The sequence below is a fragment of the Lagopus muta genome, chromosome 5 (genome assembly GCF_023343835.1).
Source record: "Lagopus muta isolate bLagMut1 chromosome 5, bLagMut1 primary, whole genome shotgun sequence".
Classification (NCBI taxonomy): Eukaryota; Metazoa; Chordata; class Aves; order Galliformes; family Phasianidae; genus Lagopus; species Lagopus muta.
Genome location: NC_064437.1, coordinates 5,924,072 through 5,943,507, shown reverse-complemented (window position 1 = coordinate 5,943,507; position 19,436 = coordinate 5,924,072). Strand labels below are relative to the sequence as shown.

The following is a 19,436-nucleotide window of genomic DNA, read 5'->3' as shown; positions in this document are numbered from 1 at the left end:
TAACTATGAAGACTGAAAGTATACATAAACAGTTATACTTCAAATGCAGACTTCCCAAGAGATGAGAAATGTCCTAAACTTATCACAAAGACTGATCTGCTGCCTCCTACTGCCACCTGGACTTTAGGTGAGATACAGGAGAGCAACATTTCCTCTACCAAAATGACTCTTTTATAGCAGCTAAACAACTGCTAAGTAATCAAAATTAATTTATTAGTAACAATTCTATTCTGTGCCTGTAAATAACAAAGTAACTCTCCACTTTCTTAAATTAAAAACATGCTAGTAATTGCCCCTATGGTATCTCCATCAATCAGATATAACCCAAATAAATAATTTGCCACTGAAGAAGCAGAAGCAATGACTTCCAAAGGCCATGGGGTTCCTTCATATATCACAGGGAGAAAGAAAGAGCAGAACACAACAAAATGGTGTGAATGTTAGGCTGCAAATACACTTAGTAAAAAACAAAAAAAATCCACCTTTATCTAAAAATTCACACAAGTGAATAATTTATTTCCTTCTAATAACAAATACACATAGTTGCAAATCAAATTGTAGGTTAATAAATGTGTAAGTCCAAAACTGGTATCAATACAAGTTAAAGAACAGAGGAAGCCATGGCAAGGACAAGTGAGGAGGCAGAGGAAGTAACAAGCAGCTCAAGTGCAAAAACATTTATCTGTTTAGGAGATGGGCTGTGCTGTCACACATTTCCAAATTAAAACACTCCTACAAGAGACATGGATAAGTCACTCTTTGTCATCATGACAAAGCACCTCAACTGACAGAATGAACTTACAGTATATTTACAATAGTAGCAAAAGTCACTAAAGAAGAATATCTGCTATGTCTTGAGAGTATGACAAAGATTGTACAGCATATATGAGCTTGATTTTCCTCAGTGACTTGAAATCTTAGCCTAGAAATAATAAGCCTAGAAATAATTTTTGGAAACCAAGCATCTGTCTAGCTCTAATTTAAACAACTTTTTCAGTGCAAAAGTGAATTTCACCAAACAGAAGGCAAGCATGTCTATCTTTACCACCATAAAAATTCTAGCTGATTTATGTAAGTCCTTACGTAAACTGCCACCTTCTGACTCCCTTCCCTATATCCTTCTTGAGCCTTCTTCTCTCAGTTCCCAGCCTCCAGTAGGAAAAAGTCCCTAGGATTTGCTCTACAAATCAAAGGCATCTTATACTAATTTGTGTCCTGGCTTCCACATCCTGAAGATCTCCTGTATTCTGACCTGACAATAAAAATGAACTAAAGAGAATATCTGGATCCTAGGATGCTAGGAGATGCAGCTCTCTGAAACATGTGCAGAAGTGATCACAGACAGAATTTTCAGTCTTGCTGTTACTAAATGCAGTCTTCTGAGTCAACAAAGAATAGAAGAGTTAAACATCGTTAGAATAAATTTATCAATTTGCTTATCATTGGTAACAGACTACATTACCTTCTGATTTTCTCTTATGCATTGGTTTTTTGGTTTATTTTTCAGGGGAAAAAAAAAAAGCAAGAAGTAAAACAACCAAACATTCCTCCTTCACCTACCTCTGCAGGTCTACTATTTCATTGTTCAATGTATCAAGCTCTTTAATTGCAGAAAAATCTGCTACAGAATTCAGTCCTTGAACACTCTGAAAGAAAGAAAAAGTTTATGCAGTCTGACATCTACGTTCACTTTACAAGTGAAACACAAATGTAACAACTGTTTGTAGCATTACTTTTCAATTCTTTCATTGTTTAAAGAAAAAAAAAAAGCAAAAAAAACCCAGCCCAGCTGCTATATGGACAGAATATCCCATATGCCCCATGAATCTGGTAATACACAACAAGTTTGTCTCCTGTAAATTGAAGGCATGTCTTCCACAAAAGCACACCTAATCATACAGTAAGAGTCTAGATCTAAAATTAAATTTATGTTATGGTTGATGTTTAGTGGGTTTCCTATCTCTCATTTAAACAGGTTTGGTTTATTTACTACTGATATATGCATTTCTTCACCTTGGTGATCCTCCTGATGCAAAGTAAAAATGCTTTGTTTGCAATGCTTTAAGCTGTATCTAGCTGTGTTAACACAAATCCCAGAGTACTGACTCAAACTCCAATAATACATAATTATAGGTAATTAATGCCCTTGAGTTCTTACTTCCTTAACAACTTCATAATGAGACAACTACTATAACACAAATTACGCATATGTTTATGAATTTACATAAATGACTGGGGCACAAGTTTCAAATATACAAATTAACAAATACTGCAATTGTTCTATTATGCCTGAACAAAACACACACAGATTTAGGAAGCCATTGACATCGTAACTACATTCCAGAACACATATAATCCTTCTAGCTTTAAAGTTGTCTGGGACAAAATACAGAAGTTCAGAGGGCAACATAAACATTCAGCTGGTGATATTTCAAAAATAACACAAATTCAAATCTTTAAATCCTGCAGAGAAAGATTTATCTTTCCCTGAAGATGAATCAAGATGCTACGAACTACTTATTTATTCATGTGTATACTGGGGGAAAAGGTAAGAAATCTTTAGTCAACCAAAGACCTAACCAGTAAATCTGTGCACACAGTGGCAGAGAATATTACTCAGCACAATTACAGATTATTCATACATATTTTTACTGGAGCAAATGACACAAATTGAGAATTAAGAAACCATACAGTCATTCTTAAACTGGTTAGTGTACACTTCCTCAAACTGGCCAAACAGTTACAAAGTTCAATCCTATTCTCAAGAATTACACTGGAGTTTTGTCGAGTTGCTCACAATTCCTCTAATGAGGAAATCCTTCCTTATTCTATAAAGAAGGAAATACGGTGGTATGAGCCACAAGTGCAAATTCTTTCTGGGCTCTGTTTTCTAATGGTAACTCGAGCATCAAATTTGCACAAGGTGCAGTACCATCGTATTTTCAGTTCTTCAGGAGAACTCTGGGGAGAGACCCAGTCCAGAAAGGCCATTTTTAACTTTATTGTACACGTTCAGAAGAGGCAGAAGTTGGAATTATTTGCTGCCACTTAACATCACACATGCAAGCAACACTCAACCTTTTAAACGGAAAATATTAATAAAAGTTAATTTCAGTCACAATTCCATAAAGGAACTTGAATGCAAGTGTAAGTTTTACAGCCAGTAATGCAAGAGCTGGTTTTGTAACTACAAACAGCTTTAGGTAAAGGAACACAGCAACAAATACTAGACTACTACTGCTCTTTCTCATTCATGAGATCTGCATTCAAACCTCAGAATAGAAATAAGAAGTTATACTATTGTGTTAATGAAATTCTGCAAGGACACCAAACATTAGAAAACAGCAATACACACGCATGTGATTTCTGAATACCTACCAAGAAGGACTGCAAGTTAACTTTCTATACTTCAAAAATGCAATGGATTACCATTGTGGTTACTGATATTTTTGCTACTACCCTTGTACTGGTAAACCAGGAGAGGAAGCCTACCTTTCTTTACTAATTAAGCCACAACACTTCAAGAAATCCAGAAAAAGGCCTATTTCTGCCCACCACTCTTACTTATCTTTTTGTTCAGTTCTCGAGCAATTCAGTTCTTCCATATCCACTAAGAAGACAGCATCTTTTTTGGAAAATCTCAAAATGAGCTAAGCCTTTAGCTCATCTAGTAAAATGGGTAAGGATTTAGACAGCTAAGTAAAAGATCTCTTAACTTCTTTCATAACATTCTCATCTTTTATGTTAGCAATCACTGCAAAATTCAACTGATGTCTTTAAGAGTTCTGTGAAGACAACGTACACAGAACAGCAGTAAACAATGTTGATTTCATTTAAAGTGTTCTGACCACTACATGTTCTGAAACATAATCAGTAATAACATGGATATCAGTCCTAATGGATACTGTCATCTGTCAGACTGGGCTACAACTGCCATCCCTTCCCCAACAATTTGAACAGGATAATACAAAGCACTTTCTTTTGTAAACTTAAGCAGTACACACAGCCAAACTGTAACAGCCACAGAGGTCTACTCCAGAAACACTTTCTGCACAAGAGTGGATTATGTACACTGTGTTAGTTCAGATTTGCAAAGCATCTTGAGATTCTTCCAGGTGAACAACACTGGAAACCAGTAATAATTTGAGATTGCAACAAGTTGTGATGCTTCAGAAAGTGCTGCACTATTTCAGTGGTTACTTAAGAGTCTTAGAAGGATGCTCATTATCAAACCAACAGACAGTAAATATTAGAAAAGCAAAGATTCTCTAACCTTGAGAAAGCAGAGTTAACAAACTGACAGAATAATAAGGATGAAAAGCAGAGTGGTGCAGAATGGAAAAAACAGTCCAAACTAGAAAAGAGACATAGAAAGGAAAGCAAACATACAAAAAAGATTAGTAAGGTTGCAAATAAAGCAATTACTTTTTAAAAATAGAATGTAAAAAAGAAATAAGATTCCAGTTACAGAAACTCAAAAGTAGTGCCAAACTTTGAGTTTCTAGCTTTTCAGTTGCTGATTTTTCATTCTGTTCAAGAAAGTGTAGAATCAGCTTTGCACAACCAAGAAAAGGCAACCAACATAAGACTCTACAATGCGTAAAACAAGTAAGAATCTGCCAATGACTTCTGCCATTCTGATAAACATAACTTGAGCTGTTGAGGTTTAGTCTACTGCTGGATTAAGACAGATGGCAATTAACAGGCTATCAAGACATTTAAACTATCTGTGAAGAATAAAATGGTGCACATTTACTTTTTGAACTTTAAATACATAAACTTTATTTAATTCACATTATTTTGAGTGTTATTGAAAAAAAGAAATGTGAAAGATAATTGAAAAGCACACTAGGACAAAAACATAGAGCCTGTGCATGTTACTCCTGATGCAAACTAAGATTTCTTCAGACAGGAAAAAGATTATTCTTTTAATATAGAAAATAATGCTTTCTCAACATAAGATCTCTCTGCTTGGTTGGCAAGTGTAATAAATGACAGCTTCATTTCAAAACATGAATGGAGCAGTGTTTTGTCACTTCTTTGTAATTAATGCTTGTTTTCTTCCTGATATTACGATAACCTTGAGGTTTGCCAGTACTTGAAGTGCCTCCTTTCCAGCCTTTGAAATTTATACCAAGCATGCAAACCCATCCTTACCTTCTGTAATGTGACACTCCTGTCTGAAGGTGGAATCATCTCTGGAGTCAGAGCTTGAGGTGGATCTATGCCCTTTGTTAATTTCTGATTAATTAAGTAGAAAGCCAAAGCAAACTGTTCCTTGGAAAGCTTCCCACAGTCCTTTGTGTCGCACAGAGCCCTAGACAGAGATGCACATGAAATAAACCAAATCTTCATTTCCACAAGTATAACTCTACATGTTATACTTTATTTCACTTAGAACTGTGAAAACAGCTACTGAGTGCCTCCTCTATTAAAAATAATGCAATACACAACAAACCATGGTAATGAATGCAGAAACACACACAACCACTTCCCTCCTTTTGTGTAAAGTTCCAATGCTCTGTTAGAGTAATTGCTAATCTGGTAAAAGGCAGAACTAGGCATACGAATTGCAACATCTGAATATCTAGAGCTGAATTTACCTGCTAAACTAAAGAACATTCCATAGGCAACACCAGTTTATACCATTTTCCTAGATTTCCTACATTATATTAACCATACAGTGAAAAAACCCAATCGTTTTTCTATCAGAGTGCCATGCACTAGCTTACAGTGGAGAAAAATTTAGAAAAAATACCATCACACAGTAGGTGTCACTACAGCCTGTAATATACAGGCTTTAATGAAAGACAAACAATTCACAGAATTAGATGGGCCCTGAGTCTTGAATGCTAAGAATTTCATGCAGATAATTCTCAAACTGATAGTCTCAGTGTTGAAATACACAGCAACATTATGGTCCTTTATATAGAGGCATTTAGCTAAATGCAGTATTTGTTTGAAGCCATTTCTTCAGGCACTTTACCTCCTCTAGCTAGGAAATAGCTCATGGCATTAACCAATTTTCCCCCTATTTCTATCCAAAAGTAGAAGCAAATTAAGTTACCACTGCTAATACAGAGGCCTTGCTACTTTATATGAAAATAGCTCTCATTTTCTATAAATGTCAGCATAGCACTTTTCATGAAAAGAGCTAGGAAGGATCAAGAACCAAGCCATCGTCTAAACAGCTGTCAAGGGAAAATAATCCCTACCAGATATGTGCAAGCAGAGCAGAAGGCAGTCCTGTCTTCAAGAATAGTTCTCTGGCTTCCACACCTGACACAAATCCATCCATGTCCTTGTCAGTTTTCATAAAGATCTCATCATACTTAATTTTGTCTGCAGGCGATACAACCCACTGAAGGGAAGGGAGGGGGAGTGGTAGAGAGGAAAACAAAACCCACAATACCAAGATAAAGACAGTTCTGTTTTTGGTTATATACTTTCAGAGTTACATAATTCATGGACTATAGCACACATTTTAGATTTATGAATCACTTTTATCATCCAAAATAGACACGTATAGGCAAGACACTCCAAAAGCAGGAACACTGGTATCAGTGAAGGGCAACAGTTGGTTGATACTGCTCTACTTCTTTGCCTATGCAACAGAAATATTCCCTGGGGCCCAGATCTCCTCCTAGCAAGGGGTTTTGCACTCACCACTGTACTCATAGTCTGCCTCCATCAACTTCACTCTTCCTTACACAGCTGGAGAGCTTTAGATGGGTCAAGCTCAGAGTTAACAGCTGGGACATTCTAAATTACACATCTGAAGTTCTTACTAAGGTAAAGATAGGAGTTACAGCCACATTTCTTACTTCAGCAATTTTTCCAATACTATACTATTTACTATAAGAAGATGGGGGGAGGATGAGTGAAAATTGCTTCAGCTTTTGCATATATGCATGCTCGTGGACACTAATTTAAGTGTACAAGGACACTTAATGTACAAATCCCAAATGGTGCTGTATAAAAAAAAAAAAAAAACCAACAAAAAAACAACATACACCAAGACACTCATCCAGAACACAACTGCCCTGTAATACACACACTACTCAGGCTTAAGTCAGTCAAGTAAGCTGCCAAAGTCTGGGAACCAGGAGACACAAAGTGCCAATCTGCTGATTTCTCAAATACAGGTACCCAAATATCCACGCAGCATCTTATGCATTAAAGTACTTCAGCTCTCACCTCAGATTCCTTTCTCAACATTTGCTTCAAATACAACCAGTAAATTATAATGCACTTGAAAAGACATACTCCCAAATTCTGGATTCTAAAAGGATCAGAATTCAATAAGATGCTTTTCTGCTGGAGTTAAGTTTCTCAGTAACTACATTTAGAACAAGCACCAGATCTCACATATTTCAGGGGATGTGCTAGACCTTCTGTCCTCTTTCTTTCCATAGCTTGCAGTGATCTATTGTTTTCATGAACGTCTTCTTCAAACTGCTTCCGTGCACAACATGTAAGTACATACACAATCCTATCACAATTTGTCTTAAAAACTGCCCAGATTCCAATCAGTATTCAGTCAGAACAAACATTCTGCCTACGTATGCTTGGATTAAACTGTTTTCTAAGTGTTCTAAGGTTGAGCTAGATGCTTTGAAACAATTTATTTTAAAAATATCTTCAAAATCTTCACTAAATAATATGCTTTTATCCAACTGTTTATATTTGGAGACATCTGAAGAAATTATGTATTATCTTTTCTCTTAATCTTGTCTTCCCATCACCCTCCTCAATTTTATTATCAATAGGGGAAGGAGAAGGAAATAAAAAATGTTTATCAAGACTCCTCACATAAGCACACACCAAAGAACAACATTAAGAACAAATCTTTTGACCCCAATTTCCTTCAGAATTATACCTGTGTTAATGGTGTTTTGGCAGCTAAAATGCCTACAGGTGGCAAGGACTGATGAGAATCTTTGGAAGATGCTGAAGAAGGGATTAATGGCATTGCTCCTGGAACACTAATAGGTTTTCTCTTGGATAGTGGCACCAAAGCTGCAGGCAAGGACATTGGCACTGGCTCTTTCTCCAAAGCGCAGTACACCAAGAACATGGCCTGAACACAAAGAAACAAACACACAAATGAGGAGAGAAGGAGGAGAAAGAATTAGTTAAGAAATAACTTTGTAGCATGTTTTCACAATATTTCATTTAGCCCAGAGGGAAAGCTACTTTGTGTAATGATATATTCAATAAACTGACGCTAATTCAGTAATAAAATTAGATGAAAGTCTTTGAATAAAGGCAAGAAATGAAACTGCACAGTCAGAACCTAACACACAATTCACCCATTTTGAGCTTCTGTCACTCCATTTTCAGAATTCTGAGGCACATAGGATACTTACAACTGCAAATTCATCGCGATCCAACATTCCATCTCGGTCAATATCACTCAATTCCCACACCTACCAATAAAAAGAAGAATATAGGGATATTTGCCTGAACTGTAGTGTTTGCCTTTTTATATCATTACAAAACAAATGAGAGAACAGCCTCCTCCCACTGTATCTAAAGTCCTACTAATCTAACAGCAGTTTTCAGTAAGTGATACACATTCATACAGACCATGCAAAAGAAGAGTCTGAAATCGAAGTGCTAATTGAACCCTGTCCAAAACAAAGTGTTAAAGCATACACAAATTATATACACAAATAAACATTATAATTAGAGGTAATCTATCAAAATGTCAATGAAAAATTTTACAGTTTAACAACTGTATGTCTGGTCACTCCATATGACAGTATTTAGTAATTAGGCTTATTACTATAAACACAGGATGTGAGAAACAGATAAAGATGAGTGAAGCATAGTTATTACCTGCGAATTAACAATTAATTGGAAAAAAAATAATAGGAAGCTACTCTTACTCGTCCTAAGATATCCACTGGCAGTTTTGAGTTGAGGAGTACAGGTTTCACTTTATCTCCTGACAGCAGTCCATTAACAGGATTTAGGCTGTCAAAAATAGCATCATACTTGGCCTTGTCTTCCAGCTGCAGAGCAGAAGAAAAATAATCACACTTGCACTCCATAAAGCACTTTCAAAAACACTGACTCACTTTTGTCAAAGCTACAGCGAGAAAAGCATACATGGAAGTTCCTGATACACAGAAATTACATCCTCCCCCCTCTTTTTTTCTTTTTAAAGGCAGAGACTTGTACAAAAATCCATTGAGATTTAGTCCTCATTTATTTTCATGCCTTTAAGTGACTATTCTCAATAAATCAAGTTTCTTCCCAAGATTTCCCAAGCAGTTTCACACCTCCCCCAGACCCACACAAATTAGATCTACAAGCCAAAGTACAGATTGAACAGGAATGTCAATTTATCGTGTGCAATGAACTATAGCTATCAGTACCATATTTTTCTCAGATTTGTGTTTCCTTACAAAGCACATCACCGTTCTACATAGTAGCATGATATTTTGTTTACCTTAACAGCCCATGGAATATCACTTGATGCTGTTCCACTGAGCAGCAAAGGACTACTAGTATCAGTCTAATAAAAAAAAAGGAGAAAAAACTCACATAAAAAAAAAGAGTTCTGACCTTCTAAAACCACCCCCTTATTTGAGAAGTTATTGCTTCTCAAAGCATTTCAGTCATGCATACTTTAGTGAGGGAGATAAAGATTTACAGTAAGAAATTTAAAACCTTTCTTCCATTAAGGACAGCACTAACAGAACAAGTGCCATAAATATTCCAATTTTACACAATTCTACTTTTATAACCCCACTAGAACATGCAGCACCTTATTCTAACTCCACATTCTCTTGTTTTCCCCTCCCTGTAACACCTTTTTCAGAAATATTTGGTATTCATAACAAGTCCTCCTAATTGTTAGCTTCAAAGCTTCTTATTAGTAAGAAGTTGATAGGCATATTAAAAATAAAATCTTACAAATCTTGGTGGAGGAACAGGCAAATTGAGACTACTCAGGGAAACGTCCAATCCATTCTGTGCACATGCTACAAGTCGTAAAGCTATAAAAAACTCCTACAGGAAAAATAAAATTGTAAAGTTTTATTGTATGAAAATATGCAAGAGCAAGAATTAAGAAGTTTTCTAGTACTGTTATACATACAATGGTCACAAACAGCTTGGAAGGGTAGGAGTTGCAAAATGACAGAAAGCAGTAGTCAAAAAACCACTGAATCCTTCCAGCGAGGTAAAACTTACTATTACTAGCTCCATGCATTCAGTAGCTTCCTTGCCAGTATAACCAGCTGTCTGCACTCAGTTCTTCTATGACAGAGAAGTAAGAATCTGAAGCAGTGAGTACAGCTGTTTATCTTGAAGGAACTGAGTTAACCCCAAAGGTAGCTGACAGTGGAAGAGGGAAGAAATGTACAGCATATGAAATAGATGAACCAAACTGGAAGGCTGATGAAAGATTTGTTTCATAGATGCTACAAGCACCTTTTCCGAATGACTAAAGCAACCAACTCTCTGCAGGCCATTATTTAACGAACTACACTTCAAAGCATCTAACAGCAATATCACATCAGAGCTTGTCAGCAGCTCGTGCTACATGCATCACTGATGTACATCTGACTGACACAGACATACTGCTCACAGCTGCAGCTTAAAAAGAACAAGTCCAAACACACACATGAAATCCAGCAAAATTAGATAAATTGAAGATTTGATAGCATTTTAATTTCTGCATTTTTGCCCTCAAGATTAAGAGGAAAAATTACCTTAATAGTAAATACAGTACATTAGACTTAAATTATTCCTCTGTTGTATTGCACACATACACAGCAGCTCATTTTATGACTTGAAGAGAAACAGATGAGGAAGCTGAAGGGTACTTCACTTATTGTAGCTTACACTGAAATGGGGAGTACATATCAGAAAAAAAATCCTATGAGAAGAATTGCCTTCCTGAACCCAGAAACATTAATACTCATCTCATTGCAAGGTTTGCTAGCAGTTAGAGTAACCTCATTCATCATACAATCATACCTGTTTGTTCAAGATTCCTTTGCTATCAGTATCAGCTAAGTCCCAAATCTAAAACATAAAAACAATAGTCAAAGGTATTCCAAAACACTAAGAGGAAGCTGGCAAGTTCTCACTCACTTTAAAAACAATTTAATTCTTGGATGGAAGTTCAGTTCTTAACTTTTGTTGTAGCAATTACTTGTGGTGACAAATTTAAATGCTGCTTTAATTTCCATCACGAGTAACATATACAGTTAAATAAGCACAGGTACTGAAGTTTGAAACTATTAAATAGCACTACTGAAAACACACTAGGGAAGATCATGTATCCTGCCATACCTTTCCAAGTATTTTAATTTACAGGGGATGCTAACTGAAGTAAGGGACCACAGGATAATTAAATACTTGTCATTAAATACCTTTCCAAGTACCAAGTCTGTCAATCCAGATTTCTTCAAGAAAACAGCTGCATCAGAAGCTAACACTCTTCCAGTATTAGCAGAATCAACCTGGGGATAGAAGAAAAAAAGGCAACTCACATCACAAACCAGCTTTCAAATTGATGGAAACTCACTACAGAAGCTATCAAAAAGCTAGCAAAGAATGCTCATAGCCACATGAGAATCTCTCTCAGCAAAGGCAGTGTAACACAGTATCAGCTGTGTTTATTTTTAATTTCACAGCAATTAGACTGCGTAAAATGAATAAGTTTATGATAGAACTGGAGGAGTGCTAAGCATCAGTGCTACTTCAGGTGATGAATTTATTCTTCATTGGTACAGAAAGCTCTTAAGTGCTTCTAGTATGAAAGAAACAAGACATGCTCTACTAATACTATAAGAAAAAAGGGAAATGTCTTTCTAACACTGCTATTTTGAAAGCTGACATCTCCTTATATAAAGGAGGAGAAGGAAAAAGTTATCATGTGCATCTGAAAGTGTTTAGACATTCCAAAGTTACTTCTTAGTACAGATGCATGCAGAAAAAGCATTTGGCTGAGCAAGTCAGAAGACTCAATTCCGTAGAAAAAAATCCACTGACACAACACAGCTAACAGTAACACCAGGTTCAAGGAATCCCTGTGGCTGTATCCTGCTAAGGCTGCCAGACGATGCTCCAGTGTCACTAGGCTGCTTAAGCCAATGGATGCAAGATGCTAAGTGACTTCAGAAGCTGGATCATACTTGGCCTGTAACTCCCTTTCTTCATCCAACTTTTTGTTTCATACTTCAGTGATTAAGCAATTGCAACCATGAAGAAGGGACAGACAGGTGTGTGGCAAAGATCATCCAAGTCAGTGATACAGCCATTTGTATGGAGCTAGGAAATCTGACACGGAGAAAAGTGAGTTCCTTGTCTTTTCTTGTGACCCTCTAACGATAAACATAATATAGTGTTCTCTAAAGGACTTGTATTCCTAGAGAGAGAGATGACAAGTTTGTTCATCAGACTGAAAGATAGTTTTGTAAGAGTGATGCTATTTCTTTCAACTCTCATAAGCCATCCTAACTATGACCAAGGTAAACTCCCTTTTTTTGTTCATGAATTTCAAAACTGAAATGCCCCTTTCGTGGAGAAAGGTCCTTCTTAGGAAGTGAGTGCCCAACTTTTTGAGGCATAAGTTGATAAATGGTGCTGTACACCTTTTTTTTTTTAAACCTGTTTTTATGAAAACAAACTTTTTTTTTTTTCCTTCTGGATCTAAATATAAAAGACAAATGACAAATTTTATTTATCAAAAGAATTTATGTCCACTGAGTGAAGCTGCAAGAACTACACATATGCTTTTGGCATTCGGTTGCCTTTCACTCCTCACAGCACTGGGAAGAACCTTAAGGCACAAAGAGAGATGCAAGTCTTACATAAACCTAACTGGTCTACAAACACAGCAAAGTCAGTTTCACTTGTAAATGGAAAACAACCAACCACACCAGCACAGTACTTGGCAGGGGTTTACTCCAGTCCAACTGCTAACAGTCCTCTTATTGTAAATTGATGTATGTTTTGTTGAATTGGCTAGCAAACTGCTATATATAAATCATCTTACACTTTCTTTGGTACTGATATAGCTCAGACAAGTGTTAGTTACTAGAGAAATATATTGTAAGTCAGCAGTGTTTTTCTTGAACTTCAAACATTTACACTCTGCTGGCCATGCTGAAGTCTACAGCAAAGGAATATTCTTTTATGTAAAAGAAAGTTTCTTTTCTCAGCAAGAACATACGCACCTGTCGATAGAACTTCTCATACACAGGATTTGCACTTGACAGCTGTAAAGAAAAAAAAGAAAGGAAAAAAAAGGATATTCAATTAACCATAAAATCTGCATTTCAGCTCCCTTCTCCCCGGATGACTAGAGCTAGGAAACACTTTTTGCTGGTCTTCATAAAGCATTAAGCACTTATATAAGTCTGCTTTGCAAAATGATGAGGACTGTTATACTGTAACTTGCAGAAGACTTGCTCCTTGTTTTGGAGCCACTGACACTGATCGCTATCAGGTTACTCTCAGACAGGTCACCAGGATAGGCAGCACAAAACAAATTTGTATGCAAGATCCAATACAAGCCAAGAAGTCTGCGATGATACAGTCCCACAAGTGCTCGCCAATGAATACAAAGCAAGATAGCTGGATTTCATTACCCACTAAATCATCATTTAGAATTCAGTGCCTTAAGCAAGTAGTCTGCAAAGTTTTCAGATATCTAAGTAAGTCGTGGATTCCTAACTAAATTCACAGCAACAATTATTAAAAAAAAAGGGGGGGAGGAGATATTTTAATCTGTATCGTTGCCAAAGATCCCTTCTGCCTTACTTTCACTACCACCTACCATACATCCAGAGCTCACCTAAACTCAAGCAAGGATTAAACAGCATCTAAACCTACAATTATTGCACTCTGACTTTGCTTTGGCACTTCTTGTTTCAGCCACTACCTAAGCAGCCACTTACACAGCCCTTAGAATTGCCTGACAAAATACATTCACATTTTGCCAGACCTGACTACCACAGCACCAATACACCACTTTCCAGCACGCCCCAAAGCATACTATACTTTCTCAATTAATTGTCAAGTGCTGCACTTATCAATTCACCTACAATTTTAATAGCATTTTAGAGGGGCTATTCCCCAAAACGTTCAGATGTTTTACTAAGTTCATTAATTCATCATAATGTACCAGTATAGACAAAATCCCATTAAAGCTAGGAGCAAAATACTGGAACAAAGTTGAGCACTGTGCGCTCTAGAAGTAAAAGCCCACATCATCCCTCTTGCCCAATATCACTCTTTGTTCAGCCAAATGTTTCATTATTACAGCCAAACCTATCATTGTCACTCCTGGACAGGAAATATCATGTTGGAGTCCTGCAAGGAAAACACTGAGTGCAAAACAATCTTCTCATTCAGCACTTGGAGCACAAGCCAGTCATTCTTATTTGTTTCAGCAGTGTTTCCAATGTTCACTTTAACATCAGTATCATTGCAACAACTGGAATTTCCTGTGACACCAAACAGAATAAAAAAATTCCCAACTATTTTTACTAGTAACTGACTTTTCCTGCAAAACACACCCCACATTAAAAGGTATTAATATTGTCAGGAATGTGCTCTATCTGCAAGAAGAAAAACACTGCCCTGCTTCTGAAGGTGTTGCTGCAGAATTGACCTGTGAGCACTCTTTTTACGAGATTTGTAATATGCAACTGTAGAGCACAACCTCAACTTGTTCACAATGCAAAAAGGAAGGAGGGAGAAAAGGTCAGATTCCACTGCATGCAAAAATATAAAAATACATTATCATGTTTGCATTTAAAAGTTTATCACTTCACAAGAGTAACGTCTGTTCCAGTAATTATCACCTTTGTTACAAAACCTTTGAACTTCAGGATATTATTCCAGGAAATAAAAAAACCACCTTCAGGGACATCAGTCTTTTTCATTTTCTAGAGGCACTCAAGCCTTTACAGCCATGTTTTCACCCCGCTGTCATGTTTCTACTTAGGTCTAACATCCACAACCTTCTGTTGCTCATAGTAGTGAGAAAGCCCTGACTGGGGGGCTATCTGCAGAGGAAAAAAACTCACAAAAAACAAAGCATCCCTCCAAACCAAATGTGATAGGAAGTAAGATAGAAGGTGAGCTGTTCTATTTCAATTAAAAACCAAAATTCTGTATTCTATCATGATGCCAAGTTTTAGGATTTGTTTTCACTGTTTCCATGTCAAATGACACCATCTGGTAGTAAACATTCCGCATGCAGCCATCCTCTTGCTCTTTCCTGGGTCTCAAGATGACTCAAGATAGAAAAGAACCTTTCAGACACAGCGGGAATCTCAGCTCCCCATTTCAGAGAAGTTAAAAAGGGAAGGAAGAATAAAGTACAAGCAGTTCTTCTTCCACTATTAGAAGCAGCAGCCTCCTAAAGGTTGAGGAGAGTATGAAATTAGTCCATAAAAGACAAATGTAATGGCAAGGGACAACTACAACACCTGGAATCCCTATAGCAGTGCATAGCTTGGGGATAGGAATGACAGAGTTACAAGCAAACAACAGCACAACCACACAGCCGAAAAGCAGTGAAGTTTAAGGCAAGCTGTGTTTAATGTGATGTCCCTTCCAAACAATAATAAACCCATCCTTTCTCACACTGCCTTTCTTTCTTATTTGAAACATGCAATGGTAAAGCTTTCCATCGCTGTCTGTGCTAAGAACAACTCAACTTCAGCTTCATAGAAAATACACATGCTCAAACAACGCATCCATTAAAAGAAGTATCTGGATCTACTCTTTGTGTGTTTTTCCCCTCTATAAAATTCCTCCTTTCACATTGTTTACACCCATTCTTTTGGAATTTTGTCCTACTGAGGCCTATATGGCACTTCCACATTCATCTGACCACACATCATTATATATTCCAAACTGTTAAACAAGAGCAGAGATTCTCTACAGGCATTTCTTGCTCATACTTTACATAGCCCACTGTATTCTGGAATCACACCTTTTTTTATCACAGTTATGATGATGTTAAAAGAGTTACTGAATGAAAGCTTCGTTCAGATTAAAAGCTTTTCCCTCTCTAACAACAACACAGGGGAAATTAAGAAAATATTTGCTATAATCTATATGCATCTACAGCCATGCACTTGAAGAGTCAGAACTTTCATTCCCCTTAGGCAGCTGAAGCATGCACAGAAACTGCCATCTTCCTTCTGCACAGACATCTGTCACTGCTTAATTAAATACTGTTCAATTTTATTCTCAAATCACGCCAGGAAACCTCAACCATCTTCTAATCAGTACTGAACAAAGTCTGTCAAACACAAAGCAGCAGCTCCACTGCCTTTCAGCCATTAACAAGGTCAATCTCAACCAAAAAATTAAGCCCTGTCTGCTTTACCAGCTGAAACACATTCATGCACACACACTCAGATTTCCTGATCTTTCAGAGAGGGCAGAAAGCGGAAAAACAGATTTCTCATGTCTATAAAATATGTACATATATTTAAAAATAAAAATCATTTTGTGATTCCTAACAAAAATCTGGAGTTCACCAGATACCTGGAGAGAAAAAGAATTAAGTCACTGGAGAGCTTTGCTTTTTGGCTCTATTATAACATATCTATTACTACAAACCAGTCCTTTGCACTCTTGTGTATTTATATCCTATATACTCCAGTAACTGGATAGAAACCTAGCAGGTATGTAACTTAGCCTCATTCAGTAATATTCAGTGAGTCTTTTGGACAACACCACATGGAATTCCAGACACCCATGACACAGTATGAGGCAAACAGAAGTTATCTTCCCATTCTCCCTGAATACTTCCATGCAGACCCACCTCGACTCCTCCAAACTTTCAATCACGCAGTTTGTCATGCTGAACCACAGCTTTAATTCTCAAAAGCAACAGAGCTTTTTTATGCCTGTATTACACCAGCCTTCAACATTCAGCATTCAACATACATACCTTCCATACTCCTGATATGCATTTTGTGCTTTTTCTATTTGCTTTTCCCTCTCTAAATTAAACAAGATAAGTAGCCATAGTTGGAAGGTCAAAAATGAAACTCTTCTCCTTGGCGATACTCGAGTTCTCCAACAACAGATGACACTGCTAGATACCAACACTTCCTCCTCACTGGTACTGCTGTATTGTTTCCACGTTAAAGATACCTCAGATTATTACCAAAACTGGGGGTAAGAGAAGAGATAAACATATTCATTTTGTAACGCTCTTTAAGTATACTCAATGTAGTTAATTTCATTACAGCTACACAGGTTTGAAATGTGTTTAGTGATCAAAGTTCCACGTTTCTTAAGCAGAGCCTTAATATTCAAATAAAGGATGTCGGCCTTCTCAGACACCACAGGTGCAAAGCCATTTGAAAATACCCCAGTCTGATTTTGGAAAGCCCCAGCTTCCTAGCTGTGTTAAATCAGTCAAACCCACATGGAAAGGGGGAAAGAAAATCTGAGACAACTGTGAGCTTGACTGCAGGTCAAGCATGACTGCTTCTGACTCTCTGCATGAGGTCTACATGCAGCAAAGGACCAGCCTGCATACTTCTCCTGGTGGTGTAAGTAATTGATCTCACTGTAGGTGGTAACTATACCCACCCTCCCACCCAACCCATACTCATTTTCACTTCCTCATACTACATCTAAACACATTCAAAACACTTATGATTTGTTAGGATTTTACAAAACTGTAGAATGCCAAGAATTAGAACCTCAACTTAAGAAATTACCTTCAGGTTTGTTTGACTTCCTGAAATTATTCCTGTTCTACTCACCCTCCTTCCACTAGCCAAAAAAAGAAACCCTCACATCAATGATCAACAACAACAGAAAATGCTTCCTCAATCTACCCACTGATGCAAGTTGCAGTCACAATGGTTTTAAGGATAGCGGCAATTTTTCTGCCTCTGTCAACATTAACACATTTCTATTTAGTTCCTCTTCCACGTGACCAAAAAAGTCAATAAATTCTACAATGACAGGATTACACAGCCTGTAAGCAATCATGTTTTACTGCAGAACGCTCTACAGCAGACACTCCTTCCCCCTCCCCACATAACGAGCCAGAACAGCCCGTGCCCATACAGCAGCCCACAGAATCAGTTACTGCTGTGTGCAAACTTTTTCAAATCTGTAGCATGGGGATGTTTCACACTTGAAATGACTGACGATTTCCTCAAAAGCCAGCTCCACTGGGGAATAACTGCAAATGGAGCAGCCTCGCTCAGAACTTTGCAGTTGCCTCACGCATGCTTTGGTGAGTCACACTTATTTAGTAGCTTGTTTGTCGTTAAAATAAACGACATTATCGATGGTGGGATCAAAGCACCGCAGCAACCAACGCAGGCCCGCCAGTCGGAACGAATGTATCCCCGTCCCTGCTGCCCGAACCAGCCCCGCCTGCAGTTTACTACCTATCGACCCTCTAAGGAACGAGAGCCAGTACACCAAAGCGTCCCCACGGCACGCAGGTAGCCGAAACGAGGTGACACGCCTTCCATACCGGTACCTCGGTTGCTAAAGCACCGCCGGTACGTCAGAACATGGGGCACAGCCCGTGGGCCCCCCGAGCGCACAGCCGGCCCGCCGCCTCGCAGCCCTCCGGAGCACCGCCGCGCCCCACGGCTCCGTCACCCGCCCTTGCCATCCGCGGGGCGGCTCGGGGTTTGTTTTCTGTTCGTTTCGTCGAAGCCAGCCGCTCCTTCCCCGAGACAAAAGCCCGACCGCGCTGACAGCCGCCGCGGCCCGCTGCGGGCCGCTCCCCGGCCGAGGAACGCCGGGGGCCGCGGGCAGAGGCACCTGCAGCCGCGCGGGGCCGCGCCGCGGGGCCGGCGGCGCCCGACCGGCTCAGGACTTCCCGCCCGTCCGGCCCACCCTCGCTCTGCGCCGCGGCCGCAACCTGACAGCGCGGGGCTCGCACAAAGCCGCGGGCCAAGGCGGCGCCGAACCGCTCCGCGGGGGCCGCGCCGCTCGCCTCCGGCCCCGGGCCACCGCTCCTCCGTCCCGGGAGGCGGAGAGCCTCGGCCCGAAAGAGGCGGGCGGCCCCTTCCCCGCGGCGGGAGGTACCTGTGTCAGGGAGAGGTGGGCGGCCATGCTGCTTCCATCATGCACCGGCCGGGCCGCAGGAAGGACGCGCCGCGACCCAGCGCTCGCTGCCCAACTTCGGCAACTTCCCCGGACGGTCCCGGCCAAAACCCGGCACCGGATCCCCGCCCGCCGGCCCGGAGCCGGAGCCTCCGCCCTCAGACGGCAGCGGTAAAGCAACGGCGGGCGGCGGAACACGGCTGGAGCCGGAGCGCTGGAGGCGGCTGCCGCAAAAACCCGGAGCAGCAGCCATGATACGGATCGGGTCTCGTATTTGGCTTTCCCGTACGGCCCGGCTGGCCCCAATGCTCCACGCGTTCCGAGCTCCCTGGCTCAGCCGCCGCCCAAGCTGGGGAAGTCCC

At 39.3% G+C, this 19,436-nt stretch overlaps 1 protein-coding gene across 5 annotated transcripts in view; it reads right to left on the bottom strand.

Annotated features, from left to right (window-relative positions):
* The window catches only part of EPS15 (epidermal growth factor receptor pathway substrate 15), a 42,588-nt gene extending 23,353 nt beyond the window's left edge, over positions 1–19,235 (bottom strand). For 2 of the 5 annotated variants that reach the window (XM_048946247.1, XM_048946251.1), the window contains exons 1-12: positions 19,057–19,231; positions 13,200–13,241; positions 11,391–11,480; positions 10,993–11,040; positions 9,925–10,020; positions 9,458–9,523; positions 8,892–9,017; positions 8,370–8,429; positions 7,880–8,080; positions 6,216–6,361; positions 5,158–5,317; positions 1,561–1,646 (exon numbers count right to left, since the gene is read on the bottom strand). In XM_048946247.1, coding sequence (XP_048802204.1) covers positions 1,561–1,646; positions 5,158–5,317; positions 6,216–6,361; positions 7,880–8,080; positions 8,370–8,429; positions 8,892–9,017; positions 9,458–9,523; positions 9,925–10,020; positions 10,993–11,040; positions 11,391–11,480; positions 13,200–13,241; positions 19,057–19,083 — 1,148 coding nt within the window. In that variant the 5' untranslated portion in view covers positions 19,084–19,231. Of the gene's footprint in view, positions 1–1,560; positions 1,647–5,157; positions 5,318–6,215; positions 6,362–7,879; positions 8,081–8,369; positions 8,430–8,891; positions 9,018–9,457; positions 9,524–9,924; positions 10,021–10,203; positions 10,348–10,992; positions 11,041–11,390; positions 11,481–13,199; positions 13,242–19,056 lie in introns of those variants that run through there. The other 3 variants (XM_048946252.1, XM_048946248.1, XM_048946250.1) reach the window with 3 other exon arrangements.
* Between the last annotated feature and the right edge of the window lie 201 nt (positions 19,236–19,436).